Source organism: Apiospora kogelbergensis, assembly GCF_038363985.1.
Source record: "Apiospora kogelbergensis strain CBS 113332 chromosome Unknown utg000006l_segment0_segment0, whole genome shotgun sequence".
Lineage (NCBI taxonomy): Eukaryota > Fungi > Ascomycota > Sordariomycetes > Amphisphaeriales > Apiosporaceae > Apiospora > Apiospora kogelbergensis.
The window spans coordinates 2,305,151-2,321,949 of NW_027117423.1; the positions used below are offsets into that span (position 1 = coordinate 2,305,151).

The 16,799-nt window shown below is 54.5% G+C and overlaps 9 protein-coding genes across 9 annotated transcripts; 1 reads left to right on the plus strand and 8 right to left on the minus strand.

The window, feature by feature from the left end:
* Positions 1–43: 43 nt before the first annotated feature.
* Positions 44–1,072, minus strand: PG998_009587 (uncharacterized protein; the record flags this gene model as incomplete). Its single annotated transcript, XM_066876403.1, has 1 exon — positions 44–1,072. The coding sequence occupies one exon, from the start codon at positions 1,070–1,072 to the stop codon at positions 44–46; it is 1,029 nt and encodes a 342-aa protein (XP_066728559.1).
* Positions 1,073–1,932: 860 nt separating this feature from the next.
* On the minus strand, positions 1,933–4,104 carry PG998_009588 (uncharacterized protein; the record flags this gene model as incomplete). The annotated part of the gene is made up of 5 exons (XM_066876404.1): positions 1,933–2,978; positions 3,048–3,148; positions 3,213–3,369; positions 3,432–3,557; positions 3,621–4,104. 5 exons carry the CDS (start codon positions 4,102–4,104, stop codon positions 1,933–1,935), a joined length of 1,914 nt encoding a protein of 637 aa, XP_066728560.1.
* A 1,248-nt stretch (positions 4,105–5,352) lies between these two features.
* PG998_009589 (MFS transporter) lies at positions 5,353–7,339 on the plus strand (the record flags this gene model as incomplete). Its single annotated transcript, XM_066876405.1, has 7 exons — positions 5,353–5,538; positions 5,597–5,658; positions 5,718–5,827; positions 5,905–5,964; positions 6,068–6,313; positions 6,367–6,790; positions 6,844–7,339. The coding sequence occupies 7 exons, from the start codon at positions 5,353–5,355 to the stop codon at positions 7,337–7,339; spliced, it is 1,584 nt and encodes a 527-aa protein (XP_066728561.1).
* Positions 7,340–7,698: 359 nt separating this feature from the next.
* PG998_009590 (uncharacterized protein) lies at positions 7,699–8,842 on the minus strand (the record flags this gene model as incomplete). The annotated part of the gene is made up of 3 exons (XM_066876406.1): positions 7,699–7,812; positions 7,936–8,191; positions 8,259–8,842. 3 exons carry the CDS (start codon positions 8,840–8,842, stop codon positions 7,699–7,701), a joined length of 954 nt encoding a protein of 317 aa, XP_066728562.1.
* Positions 8,843–9,695: 853 nt separating this feature from the next.
* PG998_009591 (uncharacterized protein) lies at positions 9,696–10,796 on the minus strand (the record flags this gene model as incomplete). The annotated part of the gene is made up of 1 exon (XM_066876407.1): positions 9,696–10,796. The coding sequence occupies one exon, from the start codon at positions 10,794–10,796 to the stop codon at positions 9,696–9,698; it is 1,101 nt and encodes a 366-aa protein (XP_066728563.1).
* A 732-nt stretch (positions 10,797–11,528) lies between these two features.
* PG998_009592 (uncharacterized protein) lies at positions 11,529–12,094 on the minus strand (the record flags this gene model as incomplete). Its single annotated transcript, XM_066876408.1, has 2 exons — positions 11,529–11,544; positions 11,718–12,094. 2 exons carry the CDS (start codon positions 12,092–12,094, stop codon positions 11,529–11,531), a joined length of 393 nt encoding a protein of 130 aa, XP_066728564.1.
* Positions 12,095–12,301: 207 nt separating this feature from the next.
* PG998_009593 (uncharacterized protein) lies at positions 12,302–12,847 on the minus strand (the record flags this gene model as incomplete). Its single annotated transcript, XM_066876409.1, has 1 exon — positions 12,302–12,847. One exon carries the CDS (start codon positions 12,845–12,847, stop codon positions 12,302–12,304), a length of 546 nt encoding a protein of 181 aa, XP_066728565.1.
* Positions 12,848–12,951: 104 nt separating this feature from the next.
* Positions 12,952–13,395, minus strand: PG998_009594 (uncharacterized protein; the record flags this gene model as incomplete). The annotated part of the gene is made up of 1 exon (XM_066876410.1): positions 12,952–13,395. One exon carries the CDS (start codon positions 13,393–13,395, stop codon positions 12,952–12,954), a length of 444 nt encoding a protein of 147 aa, XP_066728566.1.
* Positions 13,396–15,172: 1,777 nt separating this feature from the next.
* On the minus strand, positions 15,173–15,457 carry PG998_009595 (uncharacterized protein; the record flags this gene model as incomplete). The annotated part of the gene is made up of 1 exon (XM_066876411.1): positions 15,173–15,457. One exon carries the CDS (start codon positions 15,455–15,457, stop codon positions 15,173–15,175), a length of 285 nt encoding a protein of 94 aa, XP_066728567.1.
* Between the last annotated feature and the right edge of the window lie 1,342 nt (positions 15,458–16,799).

A 16,799-nucleotide genomic window follows, 5' to 3' on the forward strand; every position in this document is an offset into this window, starting at 1 on the left:
TCCCGGAATCGGTCTGCCTCGGCCGATGGCCACTCCTTACTTGCTAGATGTAGTTCCTCGTTGCTGATGTGGTCCAGGAGCTGAGAGTGGCGTGGGAGAGTGGTGAGCTTTGAGGGTATGTGCTCGCCAAAAGAAGGCCTACAGAATTGTAGTATCCGTTCTGTCCATTTCTTGGATCAGGTTGAGCAGGCAATTGTGATGTTCGGTGAAGATCGAGACTGTCGAGACTGAGAGTTGTGTGATGCTCCTGCAGTTCCCCAAGGCTCTGCTGGCGCTCGAAGTCGTTTATCGAAACCACCTGAGGTGGTGTGTAAGTGTTGAGGCCCTCAACCTCTCCAAGAGCATGGTGATTACCTTCGGAAGGATTCAACTCCTCGAAAGGCGGTCGTATAGCTCCTTCTATCCGGTGGAGTAATTCTTCCCAGTTCCCTGCAAGCATAACATCTCGGTAGCCATCTATTGTGCTTTCTGCCAAGTTTTCCGAGAATGAGCTTCGGCGGGAGTTTGTTTTGCTTTCTTCCTGATCCACAGGTGTTGATTCCTCCGTGTTGCCCCTGAACCGAGATTGAATTTCTGGTGATCGCTGCACAGCATGTACCATCCATAATGGGACGCCATAGCCGATGTTGGCTTCAGCGTACCCGAGCTCGCTGAAGTAGTAGTGTAGGTCGAAGCCCGGCAGAAGACTGTAGACCTTATTGGGGCTCAACTTGCTCCAACGGGCGTGGTCTTCCAAGGTGGTCACTTTGTTATACAAGGCCCCCATGAGAGTATCCCAGAGGATCTTGGCTTCGTCCCCTTCGGGCCGCAAGAAGAGGTTGAGGGCACGGGGTCCCAGAAGTAGGGAAAGTCTGGTAGCAATGTCTTTCCGAAGGCCTTCGAAGTTGGACGGAAAGACGGCGGCGGCGGCAGCAGCTTTGTTGTCCTCACCCGCGGGGTCGAGGATGAGGCGCAGACTGTCGTAATGGGTGTTGAGAAAATCCAAGAGGTCAACAAGAGGGGTTCCACGAAGGGGCCCCTCCAAGACAAAACGATCGAGAGTGGTAGAAGAAGATTGTTGAAGGAAAGCCATTTTGAATTCAAACTCAAGATGAGGTTGATGTCGAGTGGAGAAGATAATGTAACAAAGTCTGACCTCGTTATGAGTATCAGAGTAGAGATCCTTTCCTGCCTTGTGTGCGGAGTGGTATAACCGAGGGTGTTCGAGCTGAAGACTCTGTTTCTTTTTTCCAGTAGTGTAAGAAGATGTCTGAACCCGAGAGGTAGGAGTGTCAGAATGAAGAGTGAAAACAATGGTATGTGTCTTGGCTACAGTAACGGAAGTGGAAGTATTCAGGTTTGAAGTCTGAAAGGTTTTGGAGTTTTGATCGTTTCAGAAGGATGTCAAGAAGAAGTGGTGGTTTGTTTGACAGAAAATGAATCGGAAGGGAAAATGGGAAAGGGGAGTATATATAGCCCCCCCAGAATGACAGGCAGGTGCCCAGCCCGAGGGAGTATGACCATGGGCCCGAGGCCCAGACGAAGTTTATCATGAAGATATTTACATCAATCGCCAAACAGAAGTGGTGCTGGCCAATAACGGTCAAAAATAGGACGCACGTCCGGGCTAGGCCAGAGATAGAATACGGGTGTGACCACTTGGCCCAAGGAAGCCATCAACTATATTGGATCTGTGAGTCAGCACAACCAGGCCCGAACTCTCTATAACGCAAACAACAACAGCAGAACGTTATTGCCAGGTGAATGGCCCAGGCATCCACCACGGTAAACCAATGTTAATTTGGATAATTTGCTCAAGGAAAGTCTATTTGGCAGTATTTTCATTAACATTATTATTATGGCTCTAGTAGTCTAGGTAGACATCGTAAAGCTGCCTGTAAGGTGTAAGGGCCTTTCTACAGCGAGACTACACCCTGGCGGATGGAAGCCACCTCAATAAGCTCCGCTATAAACCAGGTACTCGCCCGTGGCGGTGTCGTGTGTCAAGTTTGTTTGTTTGACCTGGCCCAACTTGAGACTGCCGCTCTCGACGATACCACCCAGAGCAGCGGCAGCACCGGCATTGTCAGACGAAGGGGACCGATGCAACGCGTTCTCGCCGTTCAGCACAGTGAAGTTAGCGAGCGATACCTCGTAGCCCTGACGGACGCGGTTGGTGGGCACGCCGAAGAAGGAGGCGTTGATGGACGCATAATCAATGCTGAGCTCGTAGTAGCCGCGGTAGTACAGGTCCTGCCACTGCAGCTCCGGGTTGGCGGCCGTGAGCCACGCCGAGGCCGCGTCGGCCGCCGCCATGGTAATGTTCTGCCCGAAAGGGCACGGAGAGCTGACGGCGGACCCCGCGAACTCAACGCCGACAGACCCGGCGCCAGTCTGGGCGTCGTACTCGTGCTCGCCAAGCCAGACGAGGTCGCTGACCCATGATGCGTGCGAGTCGCCGGCCAGAAACACGGTGTTGTTGATCTGGTTGTCGTAGAGCGTCGCCAGCGTGCGGTTGCGGTTGGACTGGTACCCGTCCCACGAGTCGCCGTTGAAGGGGGTCGCGGCGCCCAGGGCGGCGGACATGTTGACGCGGCTGAAGACGATCTGGTTGCCGATGAGCCGCCAGGCGGCACCACGGGACGACGAGTCCCGCAGCCGATTGTAGAACCAGGCCTCCTGTCGGGGCCCCATGAGCGACCGCCCCGCGTCCTGGGCGATCTCGGCCACGTACTCGGTATTCCAGGAGAGGTCCGTGATGGAGCGGTCGTATTGGCGCGTGTCAAGCATGAGCAGATCGAACAGGTCGCCGAAGCTGAACTGGCGCCAGATGCGCAAGTTGTCATCCATGTCCACCTGGCGGATGGGCATCCACTCAAAGTAGGCACGTACGGCATTCATCTTGCGCTGGTCCACGGATACTCCGCCGTCACTGACAAAGGACTGCTCTGTATTGTTGAGCCCGGATGCACCGTCGCGGTAGGTGTTGTCCGATACCTCTAGTCACTGTTAGTTTGAAGGAAAAGGGGGAAGAAAGACGCCACTAGGGTGTACGGAGATGATCTTACCGTGATCGTCCCAGACGGGAATCCATGGGAAGTTCTGGTGGCTGGCGAGCAAATCCAGATCTGTCCTGTAGGTGGCAATGCGTTTGCGATAGTCGTATAGCCTAATGTCAGTTAGTATCAAGTCTAGGAGCGAGATCACTATTTCAATGCGGGCGGAAAACATACGAGTAAATCTGTTTGTTGGGCAGAGGAATGCGCCCCATAGAGTCACCCCAACCATACTCACCGTTGCCGTACTCGTAGATGTAGTCACCCAGGTGAACAACATAGTCGACCGAGTCCTTCCTAACTGCATTGCCATAGGCATTGAAGAAGCCGAACGCTGATAGGTTGTTTGTTGGTTAGTAGTCTAGGATCCGCTGCTCATATCACTCGGTAACTTACGGAAGTTGGAGCACGAGTAGATTGCCAGCTTGATCGCAGAGGTGACCTTGTCCTTTGCTGACGGGATGGTCTTGGTACGGCCGATAGGAGACGCGTTGTTTGAATCGCAGACGTTGAATTGGTAGTCTGCTTCTCTGTTAGCTCTGTTGTCGTCCACCATCTCTGTTCAAGCACGGGCATTCCACATACAGTACGTGGTGAATGACTTGAGCCGCTTCGCCTCGACCTTGACAGTCCAGTCGACATCGGAGCTGGTAAACGCCCTTCCCGAGCCGACCACGTCCCCTTGGAGCTTCGCCGAAGTGCCGATCTTCCAATCCACACAGACGGGAGAGTCGCTCTTAGCCACGTAGGCCTCGTTGTCATGGTCGTACAGGGCGACGTGGCCGCTGACCGTCACGTTGCTCCGGTCGTTGTCGCTGCCGGTAGGGGCGACGCGGGTCCAAAGGATGACCGAGTCATCGTAAGGGTCGCCCGAGGCTAGGCCGTGCGTGAAGTTAAGCTTGGTCGCGTCCCAGGGGGAGTTGGGCGTCGTCCGCCGGGCCACCTTGCCGATGGACACCCCAAGCGCCGGGTGGTGGAGCGACGGCGAGTTGTAGTTCATGTTGCCGGTGAAGGCGGCCGAGGCGGCGGCGGCCCCGTATAGAAGCACCGTGTCTACTGAACGGACCATTCTGGAGACGGATGTTGGCGTTGGGCCTGGCTACTGGCCGAGAAGGATGCTGACGGACCTCGCGTTATATAGGCAGGCAGCGCCCGAGCATATTACACTGCGTATGCATGATTTCCTCGTCATGGATGGTCGATGACAATGGCGGCTAAGCAGATTGGGCAGGTGTCCCAGCAGATCTGTACCGGGCCAGCGCCTGGAACATATCGCATCGCCTCCATCGCTTCGTCTTCCGGCTGGCCAGGACCATGGCTCGTCTTCTCGTGCAAAGCGTTACCGGTGTGGTGGTAAGGTGCTGGATGAGAGGCATGGTTTCCCAGGCAGTCAATTGGCAGTCAATTGAAGGCTTCCCTGGTGGGGCAGTGGCGGGGACGGCGGGAGACCAATAACGGCGCCCAATTCAAGCACGAGGTCGTATTTGGACCGGTTCAAGTCTCCGATCTTGTCCCCAACGTCCAGTGGCAAGTGGCTTTTATGAAATTGCCAGAAAGGGCCCACGTGCTCGAGGGAATCCGGCTCTCGTCGACATGGTCGTGTCCAGGAGGCGGGAGGCTCTTTCTTTAGCTCAAGCCCCGGGTTTCTGCTGCAAGCTAAGCAGGCAACCTCGCATCCAGCCAATCACTCTGCCCACGCGACCTGTGCCTCTCTAAGTGAACAAAACGTCGCGTGCGTGAGTTCTTCCGTCGAGATAGATGCACTCTCCGTTATTGGCCGGCCATTCCACACTAGCGACTCTTGGCTGTAGAGGTTTGGCTTCGTGCCCAATAGGACGTCTCTATCGCAACATTTCGACTAGGGAGTTGATGCAAAAGATGCTGGGGCAACCCTCGCTCGCGTGGTACATGCGCATGTACATACGTCACACTCATCATGGCCAGGTGAACCTTAGCAGACAGAAGAAGCTTGCCTGCATGAAGATAGATCGATGGCTACTTGCAAGACAATCTTCGGGATGGATCAGCCTTTAACTGATTCTGGAAGGTAGGTAGCTGCCGCCGTCGGTTAACTTGATTGCTTCATCCGCTGTACTCAAGGAAATGATTTCCCTCATCCTTACCCTGCTAGCATTCAATTGGACTTGACCTGTCCTCACATCATTCTGTTTCCAGTACCGACTCTTCTTCCCGGCACGGCTTTTGTTCGCCTGGATAGGAATACTGCGCCGCGCCCTAAGAAAAGGGCCATCACCATCTGATTCTTACTTCAACGCCCTCGGTTCAACGCCCGCGGCCTTACCAACTTACCAAGGCCATGTCGACTATCGACAAGAAGTCGCCGGACGGCGTTCGACCCGGCGAGTCTGCCAACATGGCCGACGTCGAGAAGATGGGCTCTCCTCCCGGCGACAACATATTGGCCGTGGCCGAAGGTGAGGATATCCTGGCCCTCCAGGACCTCGACCCGGCTTTGAACATGAAGATGCACCTCGTCAACAATGTGGGTACCGCGCCAGGGCAACCGACTTGATAGACTCGGGGGCTGATGGCAATCATAGGCAATTGACGAAATCGGCTGGACTACCTACCATTGGAAGCTGTTCGTCCTCAATGGCTTTGGGTATGTGGCGTCTCACATGATATCGAGAGTGTAAAAACACTGATGGCCTTTCTTCTTAGCTACGGTGTTGACTCGCTGATCTTGCTCTTACAGTCGGTCATTTCGACTCAAGCATTCTGGGAATTTGGCGAAAAGGGATACTCAGCTGGCTTGACGGTTGCCGTTTATGGTGAGGAACACACACCCATTCTGCCCTTTATTAGAGGGCCAGGGAACGTGTTTTGCAGTAACTAACTGGACACTTAGTCGGCATGCTCACGGGAGCCATATTCTGGGGTATGGGCGCTGACATTATAGGTCGTAAATGTAAGTCGTCATTCCAAAACTAGGTGATGGGTGCCTCGTCGCATCACCACGCTTCCCTGCGGATAATCTAGAGACTGTGCCGAGTGCTAACATGGCTTATCAGGGGCTTTCAACATCTCCCTGTTCATATGCTCCGCTTCTGCCATCGTCGCTGGTGCTGCTCCAAACTGGCCGTCTCTGGGCTTCTTCATTGCTCTTGTCGGCTTTGGTGGAGGTGGCAACCTGATTCTTGACACGACAGTGTTCCTGGAATACCTACCCTCCAACAAGCAGTGGGTACTGACCCTCATGGCTTGTTGGTGGGGGCTGGGGCAGGCCATTACCGGCTTCATTGCTTGGGGATTTCTTGGTTCGTATGCTTCTGGCCCGAGTCCCCCATCTCTTGGCTGACTTCGATTCTAGTTCCCACCCAGTGGAATTGTGCTTCAGCCGATGACTGCCCCAAGGCATCGAACTGGGGCTGGAGGTACACCATGTTCACTGCGGGCGCCTTGGTGTTCGTCATGTCTGTCTTGCGAATCACCATCATTCGGCTCAAGGAGACTCCCAAGTATCTTCTTGGCGTCGGAGAGGATGCCGAATTAGTCGAAGCACTGCAGGCCCTGGCGGCGAAGTATAATCGACCATGCTCATTGACCCTCGAAAAGCTGAAGGCATGCGGTACGATCCAGTCAGCTCATAGCAAGAACCGGGTCTCTTTGGGCGAACTCACTGTCCATCTTAAAGGCCTGTTCGGAACCAGAAAGATTGGCCTGTCCACCTGTTTGATCTGGTTCAGCTGGACTTTGATTGGTTTGGCCTATCCACTATTTTATGTATTTCTCAAGTATGGTATTCGATTCTCCCGTGAAGGTGGTGTGCTGACACTTTAATCTCTAGTCAATACCTCAAGAGCCGCGGGGCGACCACGGGAATCAGCACGTACGATACGTGGAGGAACTACGCCCTCACGAACGTATCCGGCATCTTCGGCCCCGTGATTGCAGGGTGGATGTGCAACCAGAGGCTCCTCGGGCGCAAGTACACCATGACCATCGGGGCGCTGATCACCATGGCCTTCTTCTTCGCGTACACGGCGGTCCACACGCCCGCGCAGAACGTCGGGTTCAGCTGCGCCATCGGGGTCTGCCTCAACATCTACTACGGCACCCTGTACGCGTACACGCCCGAGGTGCTTCCGTCGGCCCATCGGGCGACGGGTAATGGCATCGCGGTCGCTTGCAACCGCGTCATGGGTATCATCTCGGCGGCGGTCGGCACTAGCGCGAACACGGGCACCACGGCGCCCATCTACGTCTGCGCGGCTCTATTCGCGGGCTTAGCCATTATCAGTGTCATCTTCCCCTTCGAGCCGTACGGACGCCGTAGCAGTTAAACGATGCCGAGGGTCCAACGTTCAGGTCGGTGGCATCCACCTCTGGCTTTTCGAAGACAACATCCGAAGGCGTCGCTACGTACTGAAATGAGTACCATGGCGGCTCAGACGATCTTGACAAGGCCTCAGGATAAACCTATGGCAGCAAGGTGGAGGGCACTTCATTTCTTTTGCGACTTTCTCGTGATACCCCATAATTCACCGAAATAACAGTTCCAACACGTGATACCAATGAAATTCCACACCTTGGACAATGTATGCGAATTTTCTAATTCACCGTCACGAAGTATACTGGCTTACATGCTTATCAGAGCCTTATAATACACTGATCTGTTCACCACCATCCGTCTCCAATCGCCCTACCAACCTCGCGCCGTGCCCTCAAACTCAAACTTACTACTTTCCCTCAACCACGTCTCGAGATCCTGTAGTACTGGTTCCCGCCTCCGCAGGGCCTTGATATCGACTCCATACTAGAATATTTGGGTTAGTCCTCGGGCTTTGCTCAGACTTGAATCGAATATATTGGTAAATTCGAGAATGGCAGGCAGGGTTTAAGCCACGGTGGGCTCTGGGGCTCTTTTTTTACAACTTACCCCTTTTTCCTCGAAGAACCGAAACATGGTGCCGACTTCTCCAATGGCCCATCGCACTCCCTTGCCTACTATCCAGGGCGCCTGCGGCACCTCCTTCTTGCCACCGCTGACCCGGCGGAAAATGTCGCGCACCTCCTCAAAGCGCAACTCCTGGCCCGCGAGTCCAATGGCACGATTTGACCACTCGTCGTCGTCGTCGCTTCCCCCTCCCACCTGCAACAGCGCCTTAGCGCCAAAAAGTCCGATGTCTCTCACACTGACCAGCTGCAGCGGCTGCTCTGCCGGCATGGTCGCCCACATGCTGGCGAATACGGGGGCCGAACAGCGAGCCCGGATTTAAATTGTCCATGAAGGCCACGGGCCGCAGTATGGTGTATTTGACTTGAGGTTTACCATCTTCCGCAGGAGAAGAAGGGGCGGAGGAGCACAGATCTCGCAGGCGCACTTCGATCTCGTGCTTGGACTTGAAGTGCGCGATCTCGGTCGGGTTCTCCCACGAGGAAGCGTCACCGCCCCGATCCACGGACGAGAAGACGACGTGCTCGACTTTGCTGCCAGAGCAGGAGAATATGTGGTCTAGGAGCGGCAACGCTTGCGCCGCTTCGTCGGGCGGAGTCGTGTACAGGAAGACGGAGGTGATGTCCGGGTGCGCTGCGAAGATGGGCGCCGGGTCCTTGGTGTCGCCCTGCACGATGGTCAGGTCGAGGGATGGGTACTTGCCGGCCAAAGCCTCAGCCTTGGGCGAGTCCGGGACAGAACGCGTTAGAGCGAGGATTTTTGGGTGCGGAGTGGTGGTGTTGGCATCGTTGTTGTTTTCGGACAGAATCGTAGACAGGGCGGCTAGGACGGCGCCGCCTTGTTGGCCGGTCGCGCCGACGACGAGGAACGTACGCGGTCGGCTGCTCATGCTGGCGTCTACTTAGAGAACTTATATTCCTCTGGTAGGTATTGATCTGTGTGTGTAACGGCAGGTCTCAGATTGACCTTTATAATCTTGGAGTGACTGGAGAAGAGACGGTGCCTAGTGCCATTCAAGTTCGTTCATCTGAGAAGTGTTGTGTTTCGAAAGACGGGATGGGTTTCGATTGCGGGCCGTCTTAGGTAGAACAACCAAGTGACAGTTCATCAAGAGACATCTAAGATTTGTGCCGATGGGGGGAACCTTTCATGAGGTCATCGTGGCGTTTCCCCAACGGCCGGTCCGGAGGTGGCGCCGTTGGTTTCGGGGCCGAAGCCAGAAAGCATATGGGGCGGAGACATCGAGGAAGAGACCAACCACCGAAGGAGGCCTTTAGGATAGATAATCGTTACTGGGCTTGGGGGCCTGCATGCATGCAATGCTGACTGGGAGTAGAAGGGCCAGGGAGTGGCGTGCGACGGCGCGCCTGGGGGTGATTAGAGAGCTCGGTTGATGTGTGAGGTTGATGTTCATCGATTGGATCCGAGTCCTATGTTCTGTTAGATGTACTAAGCACGATTTCGGGGTCTCCCAGGTTCTCCTCCACCTGTGTCACCTTTGAAGCCGAGATCGGGAAGATCAAGTGCCTCGCCAGCCGTGGTTCCCGCCTATCCAAATATGTGGTATTGTCGCACGGGAGACGGGTTCGAATAGATGATAGTTGTGAGTGCTGTCTATCTGTAGAACATAGCTAAACTAAATTAGAGACCAATACTTGTCATCCTTTCCCTACTTAACTATGGTGGTAGTCGTTCAGCTCGTCGGGGTTGGGTAGCAAGCAACCCATGTCAGAACCCAACGGTTAAGATCCTCCACGGCGCGTCCGGAACTGGCTGTTGACTGGCGAGAAGATCCATTTTGACACTTTCCTAGCTACACGCTGACCACGGCTGATGCCGATAGCACGCTTCTCGTTTCTGAGCTCGACCGTGGCGGTGACGCCATGCTGTTCGGGCCAGCTCTTCCCCGTCGGCTGGCCCCCGACCGTGTCCTCCTGCTCTCGGCTACAGCAAGTCACGTCAGCTTGATGCTCGAGCTGCTTAATCTGCTCGCGTAGTTGTTGCACGGGCTGGGAGTCCATGAGAGCTTCTAAGGGGTATGACTGCTGTATACAACTCGGGCGGTTGTTGCTGTTGGTGCCCAATGATGAGGGAAGTGGTTTTCTCCGAATTTCGTTGACTCTGATAGGTCGGCTTCCAACAGTGTCGACTTGCTGCCACTGGCGTGATTGCTGTACGGACTCAGATCCCATGGGGGGACCCGATGGCCAGGACCCTGGCATGCACATCCGGACGTTGCCGTTATTTTGGTTGGTAGTGGTGGTGCCCGTCGATGCTGAGGCATGGTTCCTTGGTGTCGAAGGTTGCTTTCTTGATGCTGAGTCTCGGTTTCTCACCATAGTGTCGGCATTGTCGGGCCGTTTTTCGTCCTTGCGGTGGGCTTGATGGTGACCGCTATAGCTGAGGAGAACCGAGACAAGAACCGCCTTTGTGTAAGCACGGAACCGCAGTATCATATGAAATTCCTCGGCGCCGGATTTCTCGTCGTTGATGCCGGGGAGGTTGGTGACAAAGATGCTGGCAAGGTTTCTCACTTTAGTCTTGTGAGTCACCAAAAAGTCCTCCCGGACGCAGGAGTCGAGTCGGAGCTGGAAATCCTCCTCGGTGTCTGAAAACCATGGTTTGTACTCCATGTGCTGCAGGATAACCTCGACTCGCTCTTGGATGCTCATCTGGTTGCTGAGCCAGGGCTTCTTGAGTTGGTACTTTCCGTCGATTGTCCGTAGACACTGGATCTGATCGACCATGTGGTGTGTGAGATCATTGACAAGAATGCTGGCGTCGTGGACCCAAGCCGGGCAAGGGACCTCCGACGAGCCGGGAATATTGTTTTGAGGAGCCATTGTTGTTGTGGTGTGTGAATAGTCGACCCTGAGACTCTAGCACGTAAAAAGGAGTATCAAGAGGCTCTTATCATAAGTGGTAGCCTTGATACGATCGTTGGTATCAGGTCGATATTGGTATTCGAGTTGCAACAGAGGATTCGAAAAATTATAGTAATGATTGAATGAGTTTGTAAGTATGTTCTATAAACAGAAACGAATGGTCCGAGGCACAGTATTTATCATTGACATATCTGGGACGAAAGCTTTCTCCGAAGATGTCTGGAACAGAGGGTGAAAACTCGGATGTGGCAGCGGTGCTACAGAGTTCTTTGGAGAAAAGGGGTGGCCATACCAAAGCCGAAGGTATAAGCTATATACTGCTGTTTTAATCCCATTAGGGTTCGTATTTGCTCAAGTTGAGTTCTACTATATTGTTGCGAGCCCCTATTTGACCATTGGTACTGCGTGGTGTCCACGGTTCCATTTGCAGTGAACGACGTTGTTGAACGATCAAGTCTGGGGATAGAGAATATTATTATTCGACTTCACTGCCGTTTGTTATGTACAACTGTTTCGTTGTTATATCAAGCTTTAGTCATATAATTAAAGGTCTCGTTTCTATTGGGCTGGCGACTTCACATTGAACCGAAAAAAGAAAAGAATATTTCTGTTAACACCGGGGGTTGGGAAAGTATAAGGACGTTAAACTTTATTGCCTTTGATCGTCTTTTCTCTCTCCTTTTTTTGGATTCAGTCAATCTGTATCCTGGGCAGACATGATGTGTAAATAAGTGAATATGCATCTGGCTTCCAGCTGTTGTTACTTACTCACATTTGAGTGACTGGATGCCAGTACGGATCCGAACAATTTGGAGCGCCTATGGGCCGGTTCACCTATCGCCCCCCTTATTTCTGCCAATGCAGTCAATCATCGCATACCTTGCCCTGGAGTTCACGTTACAATCAACGCCACCGGGGTAGTGTATTTGCTCCATCATCTCGCGGTGCGTGCTCTCGGGCTTTCCCCGCGCCAGCCGCATCTTCTCAAAGTAGACGTAGGCGGCGTAGTGAGCGCTGAACTTGATGCTCATCGCTTTGGTCTTGTGCAGCTGGGCGAACAAGGTGCGGCGGAACTCAGCGTCCGTGAGGCCTGGCATCTTGCGGAGGTGTGCGTTGATCTTGCGCCGGACCTCGTCGCAAGTGTCGTAGATGGGGACTTCCCCATTCCCGCGCGTGGTACCGGGCATGGGACAAAGTAAACGGTTGAGAGTGACGCTGTTGGTCCTCACCGCGCGGCAGAACTCGGTTTTGGTCATGATTCCCGAGTCGAAGCTATCACTGCCATCAACACTACTTTCTCGTATGGAACGTACGCAAGCATATCTGAATAGATTGTAACCATGTAACTCCATCGCTTGCTCGCAACTTTTTATACTACAATATCTACCCCCTGATGTAAACTTTACCCTAATGCCGACGTCGAAAGAAGAATAGATGAAAATAAAATATATAATAAAGACGTGTTACTGTAATACGGCGAAGGACCAATTAATATCGGTATCGTGAGGTTTCATCAGCTTGCTCTTCAGCCAACATCGGTGCTCGTAGCCCGAGTCGCCCTCCATGTAGCCCCAGCCGCAGCCGGTGCACCCGTAGGTACCCGCGCAGTTGGTCATGCAGTCCAGCATGGTCAGCGTCGTGACCTGCTTCAGATCGATGCCCCCGTCATCCCCTGTGTAGTCGACGCCGCAGACCCGGAGGAAGCGTTTATTGGAGCCGGGCACCTGGAACTCTGTCCCGTTGGCGGCGGGGCAGTCTAATTTGCCCGCCGTGGAGGCTGGGTTGGTCGACGTCGTCGTGGGACTGATCGTCGCCGTCGCCGTGGTGGTGGACACGCCGGTGGGCGCCCCGATCGCGGTTGGCGTGGGGCTGGAGGAGCTCGAAGATGCTGCCCCGCTGGACACGGCCTCCGCAGCATCTGATGCCCCAGCCGTGCGCTTGCCCACCCCTACGCCGACGCCGACAGCGACGACGACAATGATCAGGCCAACCAGAAGGCCGATCAGCATGTAGAACCTCGACTTTCTCAGTCCGCAGACCCTGGTGTTCGACCGCGTACTCCATGTGTCGGATGCAGTCGTCAATGACGGCAGCGGCAGCTCGTTTTTGCCGCCTATGGGGATAGGGAAACCGCCCCCTCGGCGGGAGGCAAGCCCTCGGGTGGTACTTCGGGCGGCGTCGGGTCGCGCAGCCATGACGCGGGACCCAGCGCCCGGGATAATCGTTTGGACGCTCTGGAAGAGGCCGCGGCGGCAGGGGCGAAGTAAGCCTCCGAGGCCGTCTTCAACTCGTTGAATTCGCGCTTCGTAAAGAAGTCAAAGCCTCGAAACTCCACCGGCGGCGATTGCTCCGCTCCTCCTTTCCCCTTTGCCGTTCTCGCTGCTGACGCTGTGACTGGCGGCGGCGATCTGACTTCTCTTGGTTGCTGACGGGATGGTTGTTGCTTGGCCACGGGCGGCGGCTGCGATGGTGGTGGTGCTGGCGGTAGTGGCGTTTCCATCACGTTCGCTGGCCGGGCCCCCGGTGGCGGGTCGCCTGGACGGTCCGTCTTCTCCATAGACGATCCACAACTAGCATTGCCGGAGTCCCATTGCTTTGCGTTCCGTGGTTGGTCGTCGTGCGGATGCGAAACAGGCTGGTTGAACGATCGGACGGCCACCTAGAAACTGCGTGCCAGCAAAAGAGAGGGACGAACAGAACAGAGGGTAAAGAGCGAGAGACTTTGGGCAGAGCGGAGGGCGCAGGAGAAAATCACATTTTGGGCGATGTGATGGTGTGTTGCGTTCGCGAGTCGCCTAGGCTGCCTGTCCAGGTCGGCCCCATGTCAGTTGCAATCTCGCAAAGCCCGCCCTGACCGGGGCTGGTCTTCCATAACAGGTATCGCTTCCAGGACTATCTGTTGCAACCCTGCCAATAGCGCTCCTGTCAATTGCATCAATCCAGCAACCAGAAGTGCACAGAGCTGACTTTGGAACACCGCTTCGGCTCTCGAGTCGGCTCGGCTCATGGTCAGATGAGGTTTCTCCATGCACGAGCAAGGCTTCTGAGTACATTTTGGGACTTGCTATGTATCGGATTGCCGGTCAATATTGGGTGTGAGCACTTCAGATGACAGGTCACCGAGTTGGTGACGGCCCCCACTGCCAAGCAAGTTCGGTGCCCAGTCCCAGTCGGTGCCTGGATGCATATGGAAATGCGGCTCTCTGGATCATGGTGCACCGTAGCACATGGCAGAGACCAGGATAGCGACTCGCTTGCTTGATCGAGTCAAGTCAATGCGGCCTCTCGACCATGCTCGAGGGTTTCCAAGAGGCGCAGCAGGATCATTCGTCTCTCGGCCATGCATATAGAAGACTCGGGTGTGTACACATCTTGCCATCAACCCATTTGCTTCGATGATACGGTACCCCATTGTTTGTTTCGTATCCAGATCGCCGGGCCGGGCACGAGTATGTATGTAACCCACAATCAATTGCGAGCTAGGGATTATGGAGGGATTATGATCTGCCAGCGGGGATACAAGGAGCGAGATTCGGTACAAGCTCTCCGACATCAGACTGCTAAGATGTTCTTGTAGAGGAGATGTCGACGTATCGTCAGGGTTTTGAGAAGATTCGAAAGAACGGAACCCTCGGCTCAAGAGGCACCAGTGGCGCCAACTGCAGTCAGTAGCTTGCGGCAATGGCACCTGCCAAAATCGAAGAACGAGCAAATGCCATTCTTGCCATTCCTCATACCCTGGGATCGACGTTGGTTCTCCGATTCTCGAATGGGCGTCGCCTGCGTGGTGGACATAAAGGACCAATGTATGAACAGGCAGTGGAAATCACGATGGTGTACAGTAGCTCCTGCGTGCAAAATGTGTAAGGGGCTAAGAGACTTGTGGCGATGCCAGTTGCCAGTGGACGGGAAAATGCCACTGAGAGCTATGCCGATGTCCATCCCTTATTCCGGTAATTTCGTGTGACAAGCGTTCGCTGCTGCTCTGTGTAACGGCCTTCTCTTCCTCGCAATGTAGCTACGACGGCCCCCCCCCATACTGAAATGGTGCAGCTGTTGACCGCAGCCACGCAAGAAGCCTCTACGTGGGCTGTCGGGGGTCCAAATCCCCGGTGCTAGGCATCGACAGACAGCTCCCGCGCGTCACAAAACCTGGAGAACGGAGCATGGAGATATCATTCCGAGGCTGCTGCGTAGCGCAAGCCGAAGCCGGGACAAGACAGTATCGTACAATATGTAGCATTAAATCGTCATGAGTAGCTAAATGCCTCTCAGGGGGGTATCTTCAATTCGGCAACAAATAAACAAAACAACCAACACCAATTTTCTCCCCATTACTTCGTTCTTTGGCGCTTCTTCTTCCGATGACTGTCGTCTTTGCCGGCGCGCCCGTCGGACGAGTTCGCATCCACGTCGCCGACGCCCTCGTCCTCGTCTACGGCGCAGGCGTCGCACTCCTGGTCGAATTGGTGTTCGTCTCTGAAGGCTCCTCTCGAACAGTACCCGAATATGCCTGTGTTCTTGGCCTCAAGACACGGCAGCTCCTGCGTCAGGTCGTCCCAGGTGAAATAACCCCCGCACTTGATACAGGAGCCCGCGAAGACCACCATGCGACACATCGCTGTTGTATGTTTCTGGTCCAGCCAGGAAGGCGAGAGTTATGCTGCAAGTATAGATGATTAAATCTAGCTCTCTCGTGTCCCAAACAGTAGAGACGGATAAATCGGCACAAGGGGTATCTTGGATTTGTGATGATATGAGTGAGACCAGGCAATCCCAATGGCAACCGCGAGGATAAGTTTCGAATCTGGTTTGCGTAAGACTGAGCGGAAAACCAGGGAAGCCGAAGCTGTTCATCCAGGATTTCCCACCCCGCTCGATAAGAATGTCGCTACGGGCGTACGAACGAACCGGGGAGCAAATCGTGTGGGGTTGGCACCAGACGAAGCGAACGGCAATGGTATCTTGTTCTGACAGAGAAACTGGGCCCAGGAACGCTGCATTGCTAAGCAGCCAGTCGTTCAACCACAGCTCGGTTCCAGGCGCTTCTTCTCTCGGGGAGGGCGTCGGCTCGGTATTACCACGCCGCGGAGGAACAGAAAGAGAGGGAGAGAAAGCCGGGAGTTGTTTAGGGCTGGGCCATTTGGTTTGGCTGGGCTGGGCGTGCGATTTTAATACTAACAAATGATCAAGCAAGGAAGTAGCGCTTGCAGCCGAGGAGAGAGAATGGGCGGCGGCTGATCGAGGGTGCTTCCGTCCAAGCCTCGGACCGACTTGGCTTGCTGCCCTTTCCAGTCAGCCTGCAGGGAGTTGCGTCGCAGGAGAAGGGGAAGAAGGAAATATAGCATGCAGGTTTGCTGTCAGTCAATCAGTCATTCAATGCATAAACGAACGACAGGATGGACGACGTGAATTGATAGGCGATGGGCCCGCACCACCTCAGACACGCATCGGGACCGCCTCCGCTAGTTTGGGGGAGGAGATGGGGGATCTAAGGCAAGTGAGGAGTGAGGGGCCGTGATGCAGGTTCTCGATGTATGTATGTATGCACAGAGCGAGAGCAGCAGCATTCCGTAACTTGTCCGACTTTCTGACTGAACTGTGTGTTGTTCGTCTCCATCTGCTGACACCCAGACACCCAGCGTCCGGCAAAGATTCTTTCGAGGCCCCGCGGCACCTACCGAATGTATAGTACTTTTTTATCTACGTACTACTATTGACGCTAGCGGCCGCCCGCAAGAACCGACACATGATAGATTTGGTGGATCGGCCGGTTGCAGAGCAGGATCAGGAAACAGACTCGCTTTTATGCTGTGCAGTACGATAAGACCCATCCAGGCCCCTCGCCTACAAACCTACAGTCCCACGAGGCTTGGTTTGTTCACGTATCAGTAATCAGGTCGAGGCTCCATTCGATGGTGGCCAACGCTTATGTCCGAACGTGTTTGGCCTCTCCTTGCT